Source organism: Telopea speciosissima, chromosome 9, assembly GCF_018873765.1.
Source record: "Telopea speciosissima isolate NSW1024214 ecotype Mountain lineage chromosome 9, Tspe_v1, whole genome shotgun sequence".
In the NCBI taxonomy this organism is placed as follows: domain Eukaryota; kingdom Viridiplantae; phylum Streptophyta; class Magnoliopsida; order Proteales; family Proteaceae; genus Telopea; species Telopea speciosissima.
The window spans coordinates 48114238-48136206 of NC_057924.1; the positions used below are offsets into that span (position 1 = coordinate 48114238).

Sequence of the window (21969 nt, forward strand, 5' to 3'; positions counted from 1 at the left end):
GGACAAAAAATAAAATTAAAATTTATATAAAAAGATAGAGGGGAAAAATGACATTTAAGGTATGGTCTATCTAGCAAGGAAATCTCACATTTTACATTCCTTATAATTGACTTAGTTTGATTTTGTCTAATAGGGGGAAGAAAATGGTAAACTAAAAGTAAAGATCTGTATGTTACCCTACTTATTAACTTTAAGCAAGTGAAGGGGCCTTATTGGCTCATAGTCCTTGTAACTTTCAAAAGGTGAAGTAAACAAAAATTTATCTAGATCCTCCTGACCCTTAACTAATGTTGTTGAGTTTCTGTGAAATTAGAGTTTCACCAGAGTTTGGGTTCCATCCTACCTAAAAGGCTTTGTTTATAAAAGATGAAGATGAGTTTGAAGCAAAGTCTCCATCGTGTTTAAATTGATGAAATAATTCTGAAGAAGAAGATGAGTATTGTGCCTAAAGAAACCATAGAGGTCATCGCACAGAGCATTGGGATTAATAATTTGTCTCCAGATGTCACGCTCGCCCTTGCCCCTGATGTCGAGTACCGTTTGCGGGAGATCATGCAGGTAACCTCAGTTTATACATTTTTTTGCAGCTGCATTAAGTTTTCTTTTTGATTCTGGAAAACTTATTTTTCTATTGCAAGTTTATCTGTTACAAAGTTTGTGCAAATTTATACGACATAGTTAGGGATGTTTAGATAATTGAATGCCAGAGACTAGGAACAATGGAATGAGAAATTAATTTATTTTTGGGAACCTAGCACTACTGTTGGCAAGATGAGGAAAGTGGGATGGTTCAACCACACATTTTAGGGTACAATGAATGTGCCATGAGAACTGAGAATTAATTCATTGAAACTGGAGGGTGGGTGAGGGGAAAGCTTCCTACCTTGTGTTGAACCATTGGAATTTTGAGAAAAGACAGGAGTTGGCAGCTGGTATTGCATTAAATAGAGTGGAGCAATTGATGTGGCTCACCTCAGGTACTTTCAATGAGGTTTTGTTCATCGACTTGAATCATTGCTAAGCTCATAGCAAATAAAACCGCCAATTCCATGAACTGGGTGTTACTGACAGTTGATAACTACTTATTATTCATGTAGATGGCTAGTAAATAAGCAATGAGGTTTTGTTCATCGACTTGAATCATTGCTAAGCTCATAGCAAATAAAATCGCCAATCCCATGAACTGGGTGTTACTGACAGTTGATAACTACTTATTGTTCATGTAGATGGCTAGTGAACAAGGTTCTAAAACTCGGGTCTCGGTGGCATCTCGGCCAAGCCAGAAACCGAGTCGAGCCGAGATCTCGGCGAGTTGCTACATTTTTTTTTTTTACTCGGACCCCCAACTCGGTGGGTTTTACACATATTTTGGGTTTGAAACTTGGTATCCAGCCTATTTCAGGCCATTTAAACACAATGACATGCCCAGATTTCCCAAAAAACAACTCCAAATATGAGTTTCACTTTGGACCAGAGGTTAGTAGGCGATGAGTCGTACTAAAACAACCTACTCTACATATAATTTAGTAAAACATAGCAAATTAGCACTTGAATCTCACTTCAAACAATACAACCCACCCAAGATTTGAAAGAAAGAGGAAGAAAATTGAGGGAGAGAGCTATTTTCCCCTTTGTTTAGAGAGCTATGGACAGAACTAGCAAGATTTCCGAGTTCTATCTCTAAGCCTCTTTTAATAAAAGGGGCACATGGGTCAAATGGGCATTAAAATGGGTAAAAAAAGTGGGTTCTAACCCGATACTGAGATCTCACCGAGATCTCGGCGAGATATTGAATTTTTAACACTAAAAAAAACTGGAAAATAAATTCAAAAAGTGAATCATTTGGCTGTACCGAGACGATACCGAGATCTCGCCGAGAAAGTGTAGTTTTATAATGCGTATGGCATCTCGTCTCGAGATTTTCGAGAACCGAGAAATTCGCCGAGATCTCGCCCGAGTCGAGACGAGTTCCAGAACTATGCTAGTGAATAAGCAATTTGGGCAGATTGTATTTGGCTTCTTTGTTTTTGCCTTGATTTCACATATGTATTTTGCCTTCCCTAATGTTTGTAATTCATATATTCAAATTTTTATGATCTTAATTCATTGAGCTCATTATCTTAATTCATCGACTGCACGGACTCTGAGGAGTTAACTATTCTGAAAATGCAGGAGGCTATTAAGTGTATGCGCCACTCAAAGCGGACAATTTTGACAGCAGATGATGTGGATAGTGCACTAAGCTTACGGAATGTTGAGGTAGTAAACTAATAGTTAGGTTTTATAATGTTGGTAGCGTTTATTTGGTTCACCTAGTGTCTTATTTAGCTAAAATGGCCATCACTTTGTTCATGCAGATTCTTGTTCTCCTTAGGTCATTTCTCTTGTATTTGTGATGTAAATCATCTATCTAAAACCAGCCACAGGTGTAGGGATTCTTCCCTACACCAGCAGCAGTGTAGCTGTAGGGATTCCCCTACACCAGCACTAAATCGTGGTATTAGGTTTAAAGGTTATTTAGTTTTTATTTTGTCTTTTATTGGAGTCCTATTTGGAGTTGTAATCCTAATTGGGATCTAGCTTTGAATCCTAGTTGGGAATCCATGTTTTAGTTTGAGTCCTAGTTTAAGTCTGTTTTTCTATTCAGCCATGATGCTATAAATATGTAAGAGCTCTTGAGAGCCCCCACGAATTAATGAATACATAATTTTTGTGTAATGCAATTGTGAATGTAAGTGTGAGACTCCCATCATCATACTTGATCTCCTCCCTCTCCTATTCTTCTATTTCTGCTGCTGGTTCTTGAAGGTGATCCTCTGCAACTTCAAGAGGTTTCTTATACCAGATCTGGTGATTGTTTTCAACCACTCAAGAGGGCTACTCGATCCATGTTGGTGAAGAATCAAGTCACAGATCACCTCTGCAACTTCAAGAGGTTTCTTATACCAGATCTGGTGATTGTTTTCAACCACTCAAGAGGGCTACTTGATCCATGTTGGTGAAGAATCAAGTCACAGATCTGGTTGGAATCTGATTTCACTCATCGAAGACTCGAGTTATTTGATCTCCAAGCTTCTTCTACTGCATCTTCTGAATTCTACTTCAAGTTATTGAATCTGGGTTTGGAGCACAGTCTGCAAGCATTATCTTCTCTTCTCATTGCAGATCTGTTATTCAATTGGTGACTGGGTTGTCTGAAACCCTAAGTTTCTATTTTCATTCTTCTACTTTCTAATTCTGTGATTTCACCATAACTTTACACTAGACCATTAAAATCCACCCAAACTTGGACCGAATCTCCCTCACACCTGGTGGGAAACTCGATCTTGGTTAGAGCCCCAATGGTCAACCCTAAATCCTCGATTCCATCATTATTCTCTTTCCAGAAACCCAAAGACCTAACCCTAAATTGCTGTAATTCATTTCGAGCACACTTTCCCCCTATTAAAACTTAACGTAACCTTCACTGATAAACTCCCCTACATCAACTTTGCCTAACCGTACCATCAAGGTTCCACTAAACCCTAACCCTAATTTCACCAAAATCCCAATTTTGACCTACCCGATTTACCAATTCATAGCAAATCCTGGACATTGGCTTCTAGTTGGATTATCTACCAAACTATGACTACATCAAGTGGTATCAGAGCTGAATTTCTGGCAGGTGGTCATATCACCTACACAGAGTTGTACAAATTATATCTTGAATTGGCTGAGAATCAACAAAAGAGTGATGCTAGACTTGAGGCCAGGATTGAGAGAAGTGAAGTCAAGTTTGAGGCTAGATTTGAAAGGAATGAGGCTAAACTTGACAAATTTATGGAAGAGATGTTTGCTCTTATGAGGAGAACCAACAAACAAGTTGAGGCAGGAATATCTATACCACCTCCTCATTTTCATGCATTATGGATCAAAGATACACCTCCAAGGCATCAATATGATCCAATTATACCCTAGGACATCACAAGGCAATTTTTTAATAGGGACTATGGCATCAAAGTTGAAGTTCCAGATTTTAATGGTGAAAAGGGGCCAGAGGAATATCTTTTTTTGGCTTACCAAGATTGAAAGGATCTTTGCTTATAAATCCTTTCTGAACGAAAAAATGTGTGAACTCATATCACCAAGTTTATTGGGTATGCATGTTCATGGTGGGATGATGAACTACCTTCAAGGCTTGTCAGGCGACTTGGACCTGTTACTAATTGGGAGGTCAAGAAGGAGATTTTGAATGAAAAATTTGTTCCTCCTAATAATGTAGTCCTAGGTAGGAGAAGTCCCACTAGGAGCCAGGGGAATAGGATCACCTAACAAGGCTGACCGATTGGGACAACTTAGGCTAATTAGGGCAGAAACTAGGGTTAGGGTTGAATAATGGTAATGGGGTTTATGGGGTTTTAATATGCAGGTCTAGGAGGCTTTAATGATGTAAAAATATTAGGGTTTGGGAAGGTTCTAAAATTCTGCAATCCTGGGCAGAATCGAGTTGCAGGTTTTAGGTTTAATGGAGTGGAGGAATGAAGGGGTCATGAAGGAGATTTTGAATGAAAAATTTGTTCCTCCTAATAATGTAGTCCTAGGTAGGAGAAGTCCCACTAGGAGCCAGGGGAATAGGATCACCTAACAAGGCTGACCGATTGGGACAGCTTAGGCTAATTAGGGCAGAAACTAGGGTTAGGGTTGAATAATGGTAATGGGGTTTATGGGATTTTAATATGCAGGTCTAGGAGGCTTTAATGATGTAAAAATATTAGGGTTTGGGAAGGTTCTAAAATTCTGCAATCCTGGGCAGAATCGAGTTGCAGGTTTTAGGTTTAATGGAGTGGAGGAATGAAGGGGTTGTAGAGGAGACTAAGGGCTAGGTTTAAGGTCGAGTGTAGGGAGAGGTTTAAGGTCTAGTGTTTAATAGACTTAGACACTAAAAAGGAATGGCCTAACTCAATCTTTTACCTATTAGGCAACTTAAACTAACTAGGTAACTAAAATACTAAAAGAAATAGACTCAAAACATGGCTAGACTTATAGAGTCCTAATCCAGCCCAACTTACATCACATGACCACTTAAGTTGTCACATGACCACTTAACCAAGTCACATGATCACTTAAATTGAACCAATTGGATGCAACCAATTTGAACTGGTTCAATTAAAACAACATACAAACTAAGTATTGGGCTAATCCCGTATGCAACCTATGTACCCCTAGTTTAGGCTCATTAAAGTGGCCTAATACATAGAAAACCCTTGAGAACAAAGGCCCAACATGTATATAACCTAACCCTAGTCTTATTTCTAAAGAAATAAGCCAATTTCTAAGATGAACCTGCATCAACTCTCCCCAACTTGAAAAAATTCGTCCTCGAATTTTGCAGTGATGGGGGGGACTCAACATGTGATTAGCAGCTTTGACCATCCCCAAACAAAATTCCGATGAGGCAGGAATATTGGGGATAAAGTCTTCAATGCGTGGAGCTTTCCCTTTGAAGAACCATGGTGGCATAACAAACTCTATGTGTTCTTTCTTTGAATCAGCAGCAACTGTTACTGTCTCGTCCATAGAGCCTTCAGTGTTAGCAACCTTCTCATCTAATGCATGAGACACAAACTCCACCTCTTCAAGAACAGCATCTTGAAGGTCATTATTTTCCTTTGGAATGCTCTCAATCAACTTTTCATCTTCTACTGTTTCAGCTTTGTCTACTTTTGTTCTCTTCAATGTATACCTCTTCAGTAGAATCTTCTACACGTTGAACTTCCATCTTTGAAGCTTCAGGCATTGTCTCTTTCTTTTCATCACAATTCACTGTGATCACTTCAGCTTTGTCTTCAACTTGTGCTCTCTCAATTTCCGTTGGCAATGTCCATTTGCATTCAGCCGCTGATTTAACACTGGTGATGTCAGAATTCCAACACTCTTCAACTTGCAAACGGAATCTCATTGATGGAGGCTTCAAGTTGTCTTCAGATTTGAAGGCCTTTTGGTGGTGATGTTGTCGATGGGAATTTAAGTTACCTTGTTGTAGAGCTCTGAACGTCCGTGGGAAATATTTCTTACTCAGATCTTCTTTCATCTCTGTCCATGTAACAGGTTCTCTACCACGGTAGTCAGGATAATCCATCTGGGTTCTCCACCAATTATGTGCTGGTCCCACTAGCTTGGTATGTGCTAGTCTCATTTTCCTATGCTCAAGCAAATTATACCAATTAAAATAATCATCTAAAGCAGCTAACCAATCACAAAATACCTGTGGATCTGGTCTGCCATCATAGTCTCTCAACTCATACGCCTTTGGAGGTCTATGGCGTCTCCTGTAGTCTCTGTATCCTCTGTTCCTATCTTCACTATGATCTCTGTACCTTTCTCTGTCTTCTCTGTATTGATCTCTTCCTGGGGCTCTTTGTACTACCGAATTGACTTGATATCTGTCCTTTTCTAGGGGAATGTTGCTGTTCCTATGAGGGGTAGTCCTCTTCTCTTCCAATCGTGACACCTTTTCATTCAACTTCTGTAGCATCTCCATTATAGCAGCCATAGGATCAGGTGGAGGGGGCAGAATTGGATTGCCATATACATCCATGGCTTTGATACCAATTTAATGTCGTCTTAGGTAGGAGAAGTCCCACTAGGAGCCAGGGGGATAGGATCACCTAACAAGGCTGGCCGATTAGGAGAGCTTAGGCTAATTAGGGCAGAAACTAGGGTTAGGGTTGATTAATGGTAATGGGGTTTATGGGGTTTTAATATGCAGGTCTAGGAGGCTTTAATGATGTAAAAATATTAGGGTTTGGGAAGGTTCTAAAATTCTGCAATCCTGGGCAGAATCGAGTTACAGGTTTTAGGTTTAATGAAGTGGAGGAATGAAGGGGTTGTAGAGGAGACTAAGGGCTAGGTTTAAGGTCGAGTGTAGGGAAAGGTGTGGGGGATATAGGCTGGAAGTAGGGTTCGAAATTGATGGCTAAATCTGGAGTTATGAGGGAGTCCTAGTTGAGGTAGGAGTTGCAGGTTTAATGGAGGTTAGGGTTTGATGGATGGAGGGGGGTGTGGATTAGGTTAGAGGATGAAGAAGGGAAGGATAACTTGCAGAAACTGTAAACACTTACTGGATTTGCAGATTTGTAACAACAGTACCTTGAAGAAGCTTGATTGAAGAAAAAGGACCTCCCGATCTATAAGATGCAAGGAGTCGCTAGAGTCCACCAGCCCTCACCTTGATATTACTCATAAGGCACACTCACGATGGAGCAAAGGCAGCAAGCATAAAACTGAGTTTTTATTAATCAAAATTCGTGTTCAATGCTGGCCTCCCTTACAAACTTATATAGAAGACTCAAAAATAGACTTAGACACTATAAAAGAATGGCCTAACCCAATCCTTAACCTATTAGGCAACTTAAACTAACTAGGAAACTAAAATACTAAAAGAAATAGACTCAAAACATGGCTGGACTTATAGAGTCCTAATCCAGCCCAACTTACATCACATGACCACTTAACCAAGTCACATGATCACTTAAATTGAACCAATTGGATGCAACCAATTTGAACCCGTTCAATTAAAAAAACATACAAATAAACTAAGTATTGGGCTAATCCCGTATGCAACCTATGTACCCCTAGTTTAGGCTCATTAAAGTGGCCTAATACATAGAAAACCCTTGGGAACAAAGGCCCAACATGTATATAACCCAACCCTAGGCCTATTTCTAAAGAAATAAGCCAATTTCTATGATGAACCTGCATCACCTAATTATGAGAAGGTATTGTTTCATAAATTACGCAATTTTCAACAAGGCAGTAAGGATGTGGATACCTATACACCAGAGTTCCACAAGTTATTTTCAAGATGCCGATTTCAGGAAACAGACCAATAGAGTGTTATGAGATATATCAACGGGCTGAGTACTGAGATCCGATTAGAGTTAGCTAACACTGAATTCCGGTCTATTGATGTTGCAACAACTTATGCCAAGACAACTTAATGAAAAGTATAGTTATTTGAAGAATATGCTCAAGACTCCTTCAGTTTATAGACCTCTACCACGGATCGAAGAAAAGAAGCCTACACCTCCTAGAGTGGAAGAAAAGAAACTGGAATTTAACTAAGGCAATGATTGGTTGAAGAACATTGTGTGCTGTAATTGTGGCGAAAAGGGTCATTTTGGCAATAAATGTCCCAATAGAACTCGCCCATAAATGAAGTAGAGAAACAACCAACAAAGAAGAGTGATGCTGATGATGAAAATTTATACTCTTATCCTTTAAAGGATGATTACCCTAATTATGAATTTATGATGATGATGAATTTGAAGCTCACTCCGCCAGCCTTACATTGTTCGCAAATGGACTTGTTGATAAAGCACCCCTCTTCAGACAAAAAGGTATCTTCTATACGGTACTCATTCTGCAGATTTTCATACAGTTGTTGGTATCGGGGCAGAAGCCAATTTCATCTCTACTGATTTTGTTCGAGCACATGACCTTCCACAGAAGCAACTTTTCAAGAAAATTCATGTGCGAGGTTTTGGACCTATAGTTCGAGAAGAGGCCACTACAGTAGTTCGAGTACACCTACAGTTTGGGCCATTACAGTACCAACTGCCTTGCCTAGTGACCTCGTTGGCACACTGTGACATTCTTCTAGGGCGACCTTGGCAACGACATGCTGGTATTCTCTACGATGGTGCACGGAACACCATCAAGGTGAAGCAAGGAGGGCGTACATTTCTAATGGTGCCTCATGCATTGAAGGATATGCCACGGCAACAACAGTTTTCTCCTTCTCCAACTATAAATCACTCTCTCCTCCCTACTCATGGAGTTGCAGCTCAATCGTCTCCCTCGAGATGTGTCACCTCAACGTCGAAATAATTACAGAGGCATCTTGGGTTCGCTTCTTTTAAGATCGGGAGAGTTGGTGTAAATCGGCTGTCTAAAACCACCCTCATGTGTGGGGATTCTTCCCTACACCAGCAGTAGTGTAGGTGTAGGGGAATTTAGAGTTCATTTAGTATTTAATTGGAGTTCTATTTGGAGCTGTAATCCTAATTGGGATCTGGTTTTGAATCCTAGTTGGGAATCCTAGTTTTAGTTTGAGTCCTAGTTTAAGTCTGTTTTTCTATTCAACCATGACGCTATAAATATGTAAGAGCTCTTGAGAGCCCCCACGAATTAATGAATACATAATTTGGTAAATGGAAGTGTGAGACTACCAGCATCATACTCAATCCCTCCCTCTTCTATTCTTCTATTTCTGTTGCTGGTTCTTGAAGGTGATCCTCTGCAAGACTGCAACTTCAAGCGGTTTCTTATACCAGATCTGGTGATTGTTTTCAACCATTCAAGAGGGCTACTCGATCCATGTTGGCGAAGAATCAAGTCACAGATCTAGTTGGAATCTGATTTCGCTCATTGAAGACACGAGTTTTTGATCTCCAAGCTTCTTCTACTGCATCTTCTGAATTCTGCTTCAAGTTGTTGAATCTAGGTTTGGAGCACAACCTGCAAGCATTATCTTCTCTTCTCATTCCAGATCTGATATTCAATTGGTGACTGGTTTGTGTGAAACCCTAAGTTTCTATTTTCATTCTTCTACTTTCTAATTCTGTGATTTCACCATAACTTTACATCAGACCGTCAAAGTCCACCCAAACTTGGAGTGAATCTCCCTCACACCTAGTGGGAAACTTGATATTGGTTAGGGCCCCAACAGACAACCCTAAATGCTAGATTCCATCATTATTCGTTTTCCATAAACCGAAAGACCTAACCCTAAATTGCTGCAATTCAATTTCAGCACACTTTCCCCCCCATTAAAACTTAATGTTACCTTCACTGATTGACTCCCGCCTAACCCTACCATCAAACCCTAGGTTCCACTAAACCCTAACCCTAATTTAACCAAAATCCCAATTTTGACCTACCTGATTTATCAGTTCATAGTAGATCCTGGTTACTGGCTCCTAGTTGGATTATCTAACAATCTAGGACTACATCAATTTGGTTGTTACTTACCCATCAGATCTATTTTGTGCCAATGGCTACAAACTATTCTGATTCACTGTAACTTGCTTTTTTGGCAGGTTTATTTGTCAAAGTGTGATATTTCCCCCCTTTTCTGAGTATGACTAGTGTCCATTAAAAAAATTATCATGTAGTCTTATTGGCATTGTATTAGTGTTATACTTTATTCATTACCGATCACATCTAATTTGTGATACAAAATATTTTGATTCACTGCTATTGTGCTAAGGATCTAATCGGAGTCTAACCTTTTTTTTTAGAAAAGAAATCCTTTCCTTATTAGCCGGAGTAGAAGTGTTCCCCTTGATCTTTAGGAAGGCAGATTTAGACAGGGTCATTTCTCAAGAACTTAATAGCGAAGGGCTGTGAGACTACCACTTGGATCTGGAACATACATGCTGATGTTCACGTTTTCGATAGTCATACCTGTGATTTGGAGATTGCCCGAAAAGTATCTAGTGCCCATTTCGGGCAGCTCTCCATCATCTTTCTTTGGTTGGGCAGGATGTATTTCCATGGTTCTCATTTTTTCAATTATGAAGCATGGCTGATCCTACTCACGATAGGCCCAGCGCCCAGGTGTTTTGGTCAATAGTGGGCCAAGAAAAGACCAATTTACCTAGTGTATATAGAGGACCTAGCCTGTGGCAAAGACAAGTAGGTTACCCTTAACTGGTTGCCAGTTCCTCCACATTTGGATGAAAGTAAATATTTTTCGATCTGACAACGATACCGAAATGAATATATGGGATCAAACCTTCTCCCCATCTCAAGGAGGGCCTACACTTCTCTTTCCTAGTGAATCGTGCTGCCTCTTTCATGATCTTTTCTATAGGTAAGACTACTGTGAGCAGTCTAAACTTCAACCCCTATTTTTTCTTCATATTATAAAGGGGAGCAAAGCCTGTAGTCTTGTTTGGTAGTAGGAAAGCATAACCTAAGCACAACAACGAGCTTCCTTCATTGCTTCTTTGGCAGGTTTTGTTTGTCAAAGCTCGACATATTTCCCCTCTTAAGATCATGACCAGTATCTATTTTGGAAATAAAAAAAAAAATTAATTGTATTAGCTTATTGACATTTTGGCTACATTGAAAGTTGAAATTCTTTGGTTCATTTTCCAAGAGACATAGTCATCTTTAATTTCTACTCTAAAAGTGCCTCCATTTTTTTATATACATCTGTGTCTCATTTCTCAGCCAATTTATGGTTTTGCTTCTGGAGATCCCTTACGGTTCAAAAGAGCTGTTGGGCATAAAGATTTGTTCTATATTGATGACAAGGATGTGGAGTTTAAAGATGTAAGAACTTTCATTTGATGTCAGTAATGTCCTTTCAATTTGTACAGTGTTAAGTTCCTCTTCCTGTACCAATATTTTTACGTGGCATATGTAGGTAATTGAAGCACCTCTACCAAAAGCACCACTTGACACTGCAGTTGTTGCTCACTGGCTTGCTATTGAAGGAGTACAACCAGCTATTCCAGAAAATGCTCCAGTTGAAGGTTTGTATCTGAATTATTGTTTTATTATGATATTTTCGATGTTAGCTAGGAGTAAAATAGTAGTGGGTGGAAGGCCTGGTTGCACTCAATTTGGGTTGGTGGTTTCAGTCCCTTATTGCCTGCCTCTGTCAATTAGAATGCTGACAGCCTCTATGAGCTGTATTACACCCAAGGGATGGGAAACTAGGATCGGAAACTAACAGAAAAAAGCTGTCTGCCAAACCTTGCGTTCCAAGACAGAGGACTTTTCAATTATGAAGGATCTGATTCCCCTAGATATCCCTATTACTAATTCACCACATTAAAGGATACTCTTGTGCATGTAATTTTCCCAGTGTATGCTACTGTTATCAGGAAGAATGCAGGGCTAGCTTGTAATCTTTATGAAAAGAAAGCTGCTTGGCATGCCTCTTTGAAAATTTGATTGTCCCCTCCCCTAAAAAATTATACAATGGTTAGAGAATCCCCCCCCCCTCTTTATTTATTTTTCACTTCGTAAGACAGTATTATTTCTTTCATAGACTGTCTTTCCAAAATGTGATTAAGAAGAAATTACAAGTTAATTAAGTGGCATTGGTTATTTATCTTCTGTAGAAAAGTCTACTATATGACTTGTCATGATGATTTTAATTTGATGTGTTATTGTGATAATCGTAATACTACTTGAGGGCATGACTTGAGGGCATTTACTCCATTTTCTTGAGATATTATTTTCTTTCATTTCTAATAGTTCCTTTCTTTTTCATGACCACTATTCACTAATATCAGAACGGAGTACAGGATGTATGGAGGCATTTACATCAGATTTTTTTTAATCATTACTCCCTCAAACCCACAATGATGACTGCCCATTTTAACAATTCTTGCTTTTTAAAGTGAAGTAGTTATGCCATTAATTAGCTACTAATTTTATCCAAAGTTTCTAATTTCCCTTTCGATCTCTTTGTTGTTTATTTGGTTTTGCTTTTTCAATTTTCAGCTTAACACATAACAAAGTGTATTTTGGAATGAATAAAAGTGAAAGCATTAAATGATAGTTGACAAAGAATCTGGAACATAGAAAAACTCCAAACAGGACACTCTTTATGGCACGGAGGATGTAGTTTTCCTTATTTTAAAATCTTCATTTTCTTAAATGGATCAAAATTTGTTACTTTGTGCTGCTGCTGATATCCCTAGCTTGAGAATGTGCCTAATTTTAGATTGGTTTTGATTGGTTTGTAGCACTTGTAGCTCCTCCTGAAAACAAAAAGTCAGAACACAAAGAGGATGCATTTCCTTCTGAAATTAAGTTACCCGTTAAGCATGTATTATCTAGGGAACTTCAGGTAAACATTGTATATCCCACCCCCCGGCCTCAAAATCTTCCTGAGTTCTTTCCATGTATTTTGTTTTATAATTCATTTTGAATTGTGTGGTTGCCTGTGCAGCTTTACTTTGACAAGATCACTGAGCTTACTGTGAGTAGGTCTGATTCAGTCCTCTTTAAAGAAGCTTTAGTGAGCTTGGCTACTGATTCTGGACTTCATCCTTTAGTTCCTTATTTCACGTACTTTATTGCTGATGAGGTATTGTAACCAACATGATTTGATATTTTAACAGTCTTCCTGTCATCATGGCGCCTCAGATCGTATAAACTGTGTAAACCAATACTCGGTCACTTTCTAAATGGAGTTTAGCCTGAATCTCACACAATCCTAGTGACACAAAAGTATTTTATTGATTGCCTTTATTTTGAAGGTAAACAAATTTGTTTAAATTATGTCATAAAAGAAGGCATTATTACTAGTGAAATATACCCTTTAGAATTGGCATTCTTCTTTCCTGTGATCCATGCATGGAAAGAGAACTCGGTCGAAACGAATCGAAACCACTGAGATATCTCGGTTTCGCAAGAAACCAAGACGAGATGTGGGTGGAGTTTAAAAAGTCACTAGTTTCAACCGTTTTCGATAGGTTTCAACCTGTTTCGACCGAAACAACCCATATTTCACAAGTTTTGACACTCATGCCCATCGAAACTTGAGGAAACCTGGCTCGAAACCAGGACATACAATTATTTACACCAGAAACCAGGACAGACTTATTTATGCCTAATATCATTTAAGTAAATGAAATATTGGTATTTTATTTATTTAAGATATTATTCATAAATAAGAAAATACCCTCTTATTTGAATCCAATAAAAATAATTGAAAAATCAAATTCCAAAAGGATAAAAAGTCAAGCCCCCAGTTCAAGAACAAAAACTGGATTTTCAGCAGTAAATGCAATTTTCAACTTTTACATGCTGGGGTTTTTCTCAAATCTAAAAGTTCCATAAATCTTGATATGGTAAAACATTGCTAAAAACCAAAAGTGAACAAAGCTTTCCAACAAGTCCAAGATTGCTTAAATCTGATTTATATTGAAGGAGTTATGTACCAGTCAAACTTAATTTGGTGTGTGCGGATGCTGTCAAAATCACTCTGAATGAAAATATTTTTTTGGACATCAAAACAAATGAATGTTTTACCGCACTTGTAGTTTTTAGCAATGTTTTACCATATTAAGATTTATGGAATTTTTAGATTTGAGAAAAATCCTAGCATTTAAAAATTGAAAATTGCACCTACCGCCGAAAATCCAGTTTTTGTTCTTGAACGGGGGGGTGAACTTTTTATCCTTTTGGAATTTGAGTTTTTAACTATTTTTATTGGATTCGAATAGGGGGTATTTGCTTATTTATGAATAATTTCTTAAGTATATGATAAAAACCATTTACTTCAATGATATTTGGCATAAATAAGTGTCTGGACAACTTTGTTTCTCAGTACATTGTGCTTACACTAGTCAACTTGGGTAAAAAACCACAAGTACCATTTTGAGTGTTTTTTTGAATGAATAGTTCATGCATTGTGTTTAGAATGTCAAAAACCAGCTGTATAAAAAAACTCAGATAAAAGAAAGCATTTCTAGGCCTCGAAACCACCAGCTCGAGTTGGCTGGGAAAAGATCACAGGTTTCGACCATATCTCGGTTTTTGGCTGGTCGAAACCAGGTGAAAACCCGAGTTTTAGAACCTTGGATCCATGACGACCTGCTCTATCATGTGGACAGCTTGGATCCATTTGAATAGGTTGAGGCACTATCAACCATGAAGGGGTACTGCTGAGTAATATATTTTATTGTTGAAAATACAAAAGTTTTCAAGTAGTCATTCTGACTTGATTGTTCTACCAATAATTTCAGGTTACTCGAAGTTTGAATGATTTCCAACTCTTATTTGCTTTGATGCGTGTTGTTCGGAGCCTTCTTCAGAATCCACACATACACATAGAACCTTATGTAAGTGTGGTATTATTTAATGCAGTAGTGTGAGTGCTTATAAACATGTGGCACTGTGTATTTTATTCCCTGTTATATTTAATACGATGCCGATATCTGATCCAATTTTCTGATTTTTAAAATGGATATATATACAGATCCTCCTATACCTGTTCTGTATTTGACTAGACTAGAGCTCCTCTGGGAATGAAAAAGAAGACTTTACATATACAGTCTTTTTAGGCAAAGGAATCTTCTATGTGCTTAGTCTTTCTCCTGATATGTATGATCATTGCATGAGGTGGGACCTTGTCCTCCTCTGTCCTCTTCAGGAAAAAAATTGTGAGAAAAACCTTCTCATGGAAAACTGTATGCTGCACCTCTTTATGGCGTCAATGCTCATGATTGGTCATGGCATTGGTGGCACTGATGAGGTTAGATGTCAGCACATTAAACATTGCTACCCAGTTCTGCACCTGAATCTATAATGAGCTGGCTGTGTGGGGGAAATATATTGCCAGTCTCATTGTCTGCCTGAATAATGCCTGATATGATAATGTCAGTTGTATGATTCTAAGGCTTCTTTTTTGGGTGGTTGTGCTGATGTAGCCAACAATGTGGCAATTGTATTGCTGTCATTGACATGGCTGCCAGTTAGAAAACTATATTTTGGGTTTGTGACAAGTTTATTATGTCAATTAGGGGATTGTTTAGGGAAATAGTGATGCATTATGCAATTAATTGACCCTTAGTGTGGTGCCCTCGATGGGTGGATTAACGGAAGTGGAATCGACCATTAGACGGGTTTCTCTACGGCTACGTTTGTTTTGGCGTAAAATTTTACTTGAAAATTTTCACTTCAAAAAATTTTAGATGTAAAATTTCAAATGTTGAAAAGTGTTCCGATGTTTATTTTTTGATGGAAACAAACATTAGAAAATTTTACATTTACAAAGTAAAATTTTACGCGGAAAATTTTACTCCGAAACAAGCGGAGCCTAAGGAGAAATGTTAAACGTTGTCATCCTTGTTGGATGATTTGTTTACCTTGTGTTAACCATTTTTTGAAATGACCAAGAGAATTGCAAGTAGGATGTCTAGAATCATGATTGGTAAATATGTAGCTTGGAGACCTCTTTGGTCTGATTTGTTTACTGGTGATTTGACCCTTCCTGCATGTGTGTTGAGGTAGCAAGTAGTACAGTGGTTTACTTCGTTTTAAGGGTCTATTGTTCACCTATGTAATATGTTTGCCGTTTCTTTTTCAGCTACACCAAATGATGCCATCTGTGATTACCTGCCTCGTGGCCAAAAGGTTGGGGAGCAGGTTTACTGACAACCACTGGGAGCTTAGAAACTTCACCGCAAAACTGGTTGCTTCCATATGCAAGAGGTGAGATATTGTGTGCATGTGTTTGGTTGTTGTTGTCTTATATGTGTGAAAATGAATAGAATTCTGATGTAAGATCAGTTATCCTCGGTCAAGCAACTTGGGTTTCTCTAGAGCTAAGCTTGCTTTTTAGTCAACTGTTGTTCCTAAAGGATTTACCGATTTGCTATGTTTTTCAGTTGAAAAGATGCACTCTTGATTAGGGTCTCACAGTTGACACTCAAAGAATTCTGTAAGAAATGATTTATTGCACTAGATAGGATGATAGTTTTTGTTTTTGTGATGTCTAAATAGGATTTTACTGGGGAGAAATAGGACGCCTCTTGCTTCTTGATAGTGCAGCAGGATAGGAAGGAGATTCTCTAGAATTCCAGATGTTTTAATGGAAAATCAGAACCTATCTGTGATTTGAATTGCTTTATGAGCAATCAGCTATCAGGGACTGAAAGGATTGTGAATGCTTAATTGGATGTCTAGTTTGAGGGAATAACCTGGTAGTGGGTCAGATCGATGGAAGAAAAGGAGAAAAGGGAGAAGAAAGAAGAGAATCGCAAATCCCAATCGTGGGGGAGGGGAGAGAGGAGAGCAAAAAGCGAGAAGAGAGAGGCACCGACCTCACTATCAAATAAAAGTAATCAATTGATTTTCCAGAGGGTCATCTTCCTGCCACCTATTTGGGTCTCCCCTTGATTTCCTCAAAGCTCTCTGCCCATCACTGTTGTCCAATTCTGGATCATCTTAGGAAGAGGCTTCAATTATGGAAGAGTAAAATTCTCTCTTTTGCTGGACACCTTGAGCTTCTTAGATCAGTTATGCAGAATTCTTTCATTTATTGGTCTGGAGTTTTTGAGACAAAACTTGGAAAAGTAGGGACTGATACAAGAACTGGTAAGAAATTTAGCAATAATCAAGTCTAGTCAAGAACGGACAATTACATTTCTTGGAGATTTGGCTAAGGAGGGTCAAGAGAATTTGGGATACCACATCTTTCATCACAATCAGTCGTATTCCAGCTAACCGGTATGATTTTTTGGGGTTTATGGGCTGCTGTATTTGAACGAACAATGGAAGGCTATTGTGAAGTGAAAATGGAGGTTGGGAGAAATATGATGAAATAAACAACAATGGATTTTGGGTATCAAACAGGGATGGTTTGATGTAGATATAGAGTTTGAAAGGGACTAGTGGATAAAAGAAGAAGATAGAGAAGAAAGAATAAGATTGTCTTGGCTTCACACCATCTTGCATTCACTCCAAGAATTGCATAGAGTAACTCATGCTGCAGAAAAGAGAGTAATATCGTAAGTTCCAAATACTCATTCATTTATTGTCTTTCCATGATGAGTACAAAGGGCTTCATAACATTACACTTAAACTCTCACAAGTCCAAATATTTTTATTCATTCATTCATTTTCATTCCATGATTAGTACAAAGGCCTTCACAACATTACACAACCAAAAAAAAAAAAAGTTATTTCCTAAAATTATTATCCATGTAACTACATATTAAACCTCTAAATAGGTATTTCCTAAAATAACTACCCATATAACTACAACATAATAACAACACAACAACAAAATAAGATAGTCTGGCCCCCAAATAAAAGTACAACAAAATAATAAAAAGAACTACATGTAATACTGGTCATCTTGCCATAATGAAGTGACATGTGGCTGCATGTCTGTGTCTCTGATAAGTTCTAAATCCTTGAGTAATGTCCTAATTACAATCTAAACTTATAAGGAGACCATAAATAACTCCAGCCAGGTTGAAGATGAGGTCCCCATGAGCCCCATGAGTTGTATCCTGATAAGATTCCTAAAATCTAGGAATTATTGGAACCGAAAGTGTAATAGAAAGTTTCCAAATAACTCCACAATTTCTGGTTCCTTAAGTAAAGCCAAAACTGAACCATTTGATCCAAAGTTGAACTACAAACTGCTCCAATCTTGGTCCAACCTACCCAATCCAATTAAATCCCAGCATAAATTTAACCCATGCTTATTTTCCTGCACACGTAATGGGCTCACTATCAATAAGGAAGTGGACAAAAACTCGAATAACTTAGTATTTGGGCCTGACCTGAAATTTGGATCTGCTTTCTCAAATCAGATTTGAAATATAAAGAAAATTATGCACCTTGTCAAAAAAAGTAAAAAAAAGAAAATCTATGTATGAAAATTAGTACTAAAAGAGGACTATAAATTAGTATATTTTAAGGCATTGTTCTGTTTCTGGAAAATGATAGAAGAGCCACATTTACTCTTATATCAGTATGTTATAAGAAATTTCAAGGTAACATGAAGGAGACGGTATATAGGAAAAAACACTACTTTGGGCTAAAAAAAGGTGCTATTGTATTTTTCCATTCCTTATGTAGATAACAGAGGAAGTGGGTTCTGTTATGGTTAATACATTAGACTTTATGACTTTTTTTTTTAAAATCAACAAAATACTTTATTAGTCACATAGCCGAAAAAGGTTGTACAGCTCTGTCCCAAGAGGGAAGAGTGTACTGCATAAATCCTTAACCAGATCCAGAGGGTGCTCTATGTACAAACATTATACCAACCTTTGCATCACTTTGTAGGGAAAGTTTTCAAGAAACAATAGTAAGCACTTGGTCAGAATGATATGAAATATATCAAGGAAACGTTACTGGTAGGTTTCCTGTCGGTACTGATGGAACCAATAAATTTTGGTCATATTAATATCCATCAGCTTTCTACCAATTCTTATGTTCATGGCCACCATTGTGGCTGAATCTTTATCCTCGAAATTTATGTCGAGAATGCTTTTGCTATTTTGCAGATTTGGGCATGTTTATCACAATCTTCAGCCACGTGTTACAAGGACTCTGCTCCATGCATTTCTGGACCCAACTAAAGCACTAACTCAACATTATGGTGCTATTCAAGGGCTTGCAGCATTGGGACCAAGTGTGGTAAACTCCTTTTTCATGCTAATGTCACGAAAGAGAGGGCCACCTGATTTCTTAGTTCTTAATATTGGATGGTTCTCAAGAATCAGAAATAATATTGAAAACTGTTGATGGTGTAGATCAAAAGATGATGTGCACCTCAGGTGGGCTGCTGCATCTTCCAAGGGCAAAATCATGTATTTTCCCAAATAAGAAAAACATATGTTTTTTTTATATCTGAAACATGCTGCAATATTACAGCAACTTGAGAAGCACAAAGTTTTGGCACAAGAACTTTAAAAGGATGTTATACTTCTTTTGCTATTGAAAGCTTTCATGTTTTGCCAAATATGAACTTTTTTGGTTAGTTCCTTTTTCTTTTTCACATTCGGCTCCTATGTGCAGTCTAATGTCCTCTTTCTTTTAAAAAAAATCAGTTCTTTTTACTTTGTTTCATTTTTTTCCTAAGTATTTCATTTATAACTTGTATTTGTCAGGTTTTTTTTGAATTTGAATCAGCATTCATTCCTACTTATGGGTTTTGATTTAACAGTTCTTTTAAAAAACTTGAGTAGGTTCGCCTTTTGACACTGCCAAATCTTGAGCCTTATCTGCAACTACTAGAGCCGGAAATGCTACTTGAGAAGCAAAAGAATGAAATGAAGAGGCATGAAGCTTGGCGTGTTTATGGAGCCCTTTTGGTAGGTATCTTGTATGAGCAAATGACTTTTATCATAGTTAGCTTGAAACTGATGGGGTATGCGTTAAACAGTGTGCTGCAGGTCAGTGCATGTATGATCGTCTCAAGTTATTCCCAGGTTTGCTAACCCCTCGAACAAATGCTGTCTTCAGGACCAATTCCAGAGTTGCGACTAAATTGCCAAGTAAGATTGCACGAAATTTCTATTGTTTTCTTTTAGGATTATATGATATGGGGAAAAAGTAGCCCATATCCTCGGCGTTTGACAGACTTAGGTTTGGAGGTTGTTTTTGTACTTCAAATATGAGTTTTTTTTGGGGTGCCAACTTCAAATAGGAGTCTGAACATACATCAGTAAACAATCATATCTAAACACACATCATGTATGGAGTATAGGTTACTTTCTGGCTTTTCTCGAGCTGACATGAGTACATTTTTGTGTATCCTTCTCAGTTATTGAATAGATCTTGTAACCATGGTTATCAATCCAATGATAATCCACGGATTGTAGCAGTCAAACTAATTCGTTATTGGTGTTAATCGATTTGCTGGAATGATACGATCTCATTCAGTTAACTCTAATTTACCCATTCACCCAAAAAAAAAAAAAAAAAACTCTAATTTACCCGGACAGTACAAATGCTGAGTACAAGCATGTGCTCACATTTGTGGATTTTAACTGAAGGAAAAAAGTACTCTGTCTGGGAGTGTGGCCTACGCCAGCAGTCCCACGAGTCTCTCTTTCTCTCTCTCTCTCTCTCTCTCCATATGAAAAGACATCTCTGTCCCCTTGTTTTGAGGAGAGAGATAGACACAAGGGACTGCTGGTTTAGGCCACACTTCGGACAGAAAACTACTTCCGTTAACTGAATTTGCAATGTTTCCTGAGATTAGTCTCGCTGGTTTACATTCTCATCATAAGGTCATCAATTGTATCAACTCTAATGCTTTGTTTCAATTCTTTTAAGATAAACGCAAGGCAAGCCTGGACCACTTGCAGCAGCCACAGCTGAAGAAAGTCACAACTGATGGCCCAATAGGCATGATGCCAACGATCTCCATGCCTACTGGCAAGCAAGGTGGAGTAGATGGATTTCCCCATGCATCAGGGGAGTCTGGTGTGGGACCATCTTCATCTGGACAAGTCCTCAATGAGAGCATCTCCAGCAGTAGTGGCAGAAGAGACAAGGACGATGGTCAAGCACAGAAGATGTCAGCTATCCTTAGTCAAGCTTGGAAGGAGGATATGGATGCTGGTAATCTCCTGGTTTCACTGTTTGAGTTGTTTGGTGAAAGCATGCTATCCTTCACCCCAATGCCTGAGATGTCACTTTTCTTGTGATCACCTGAATATGGGTTGTATATGTTACAGTTAAGAGAATTTTAGCGATTAAAGATTAGGATATAATTATTCAATATACCCGGTTTTGGTTGGATTTTCACTAATAGATGAGCACACACAAGATGACACAGATCTGTACAGGATTCATCAAGAAATAGAAAGCCCATGTGCTAAGTCAAGCCCTTTAGTGGGCTCTTGAGAAAATGGTAAGGCATTGGCCTGGGCTTGGGTTTACCAAAGCAAAATGGGTCTAGAATCAATTTTATGGGTATGGATTTAGTTATTGTGATCATCACCAAGACTTGACTTGAAGATAAAGTCGGGCCATCCTCCAAGATATGTTGCCAAGCCCAATTAATTAATCAAATGCTAGTTAAATTAATAAAGGGGGAAAAAATAATATGGCTTGTGAAACTTTATTAATGGATTATTAGGCTGCCAAATTTTAAAATTTCAAACAAACTATGAATGGATTATTAGCTCCATTGACTTTGAAGGCATTGGAATCAGCCTGGGTTTATCAAACCATTAGTGACCTTTGATTCCATTCTAGGGATTTGGCTCTAGAACTTACTTGAAGACAGAGTTTGCCCATGCTCTAACCCAAGGGTTTGGGTCTCTCTTAGTGCATAGCTGTTATCCAAAGGTTAATTTAAATGCCAGTTTGTAAGGATCAAAATATTAGCACATTTCTACTCCAACTTCAATGATCCATCAGGTGCCAAATTGTCAAAATTTTAACAAAATAATAGTTTCCATTATATAAAATAAAAGTTAAGCTAACAAC

The 21969-nt window shown here is 38.1% G+C and overlaps 1 protein-coding gene across 1 annotated transcript; it reads left to right on the forward strand.

Annotated features, from left to right (window-relative positions):
• The first annotated feature begins 292 nt into the window (after positions 1 to 292).
• On the forward strand, positions 293 to 21232 carry LOC122640819 (transcription initiation factor TFIID subunit 6-like). The gene is made up of 12 exons (XM_043834063.1): positions 293 to 558; positions 2173 to 2259; positions 11218 to 11319; positions 11414 to 11522; positions 12747 to 12850; positions 12953 to 13090; positions 14754 to 14849; positions 16097 to 16221; positions 19032 to 19164; positions 19716 to 19841; positions 19913 to 20024; positions 20809 to 21232. The coding sequence occupies exons 1-12, from the start codon at positions 433 to 435 to the stop codon at positions 21180 to 21182; spliced, it is 1632 nt and encodes a 543-aa protein (XP_043689998.1). The 5' UTR covers positions 293 to 432; the 3' UTR covers positions 21183 to 21232.
• Positions 21233 to 21969: the final 737 nt, after the last annotated feature.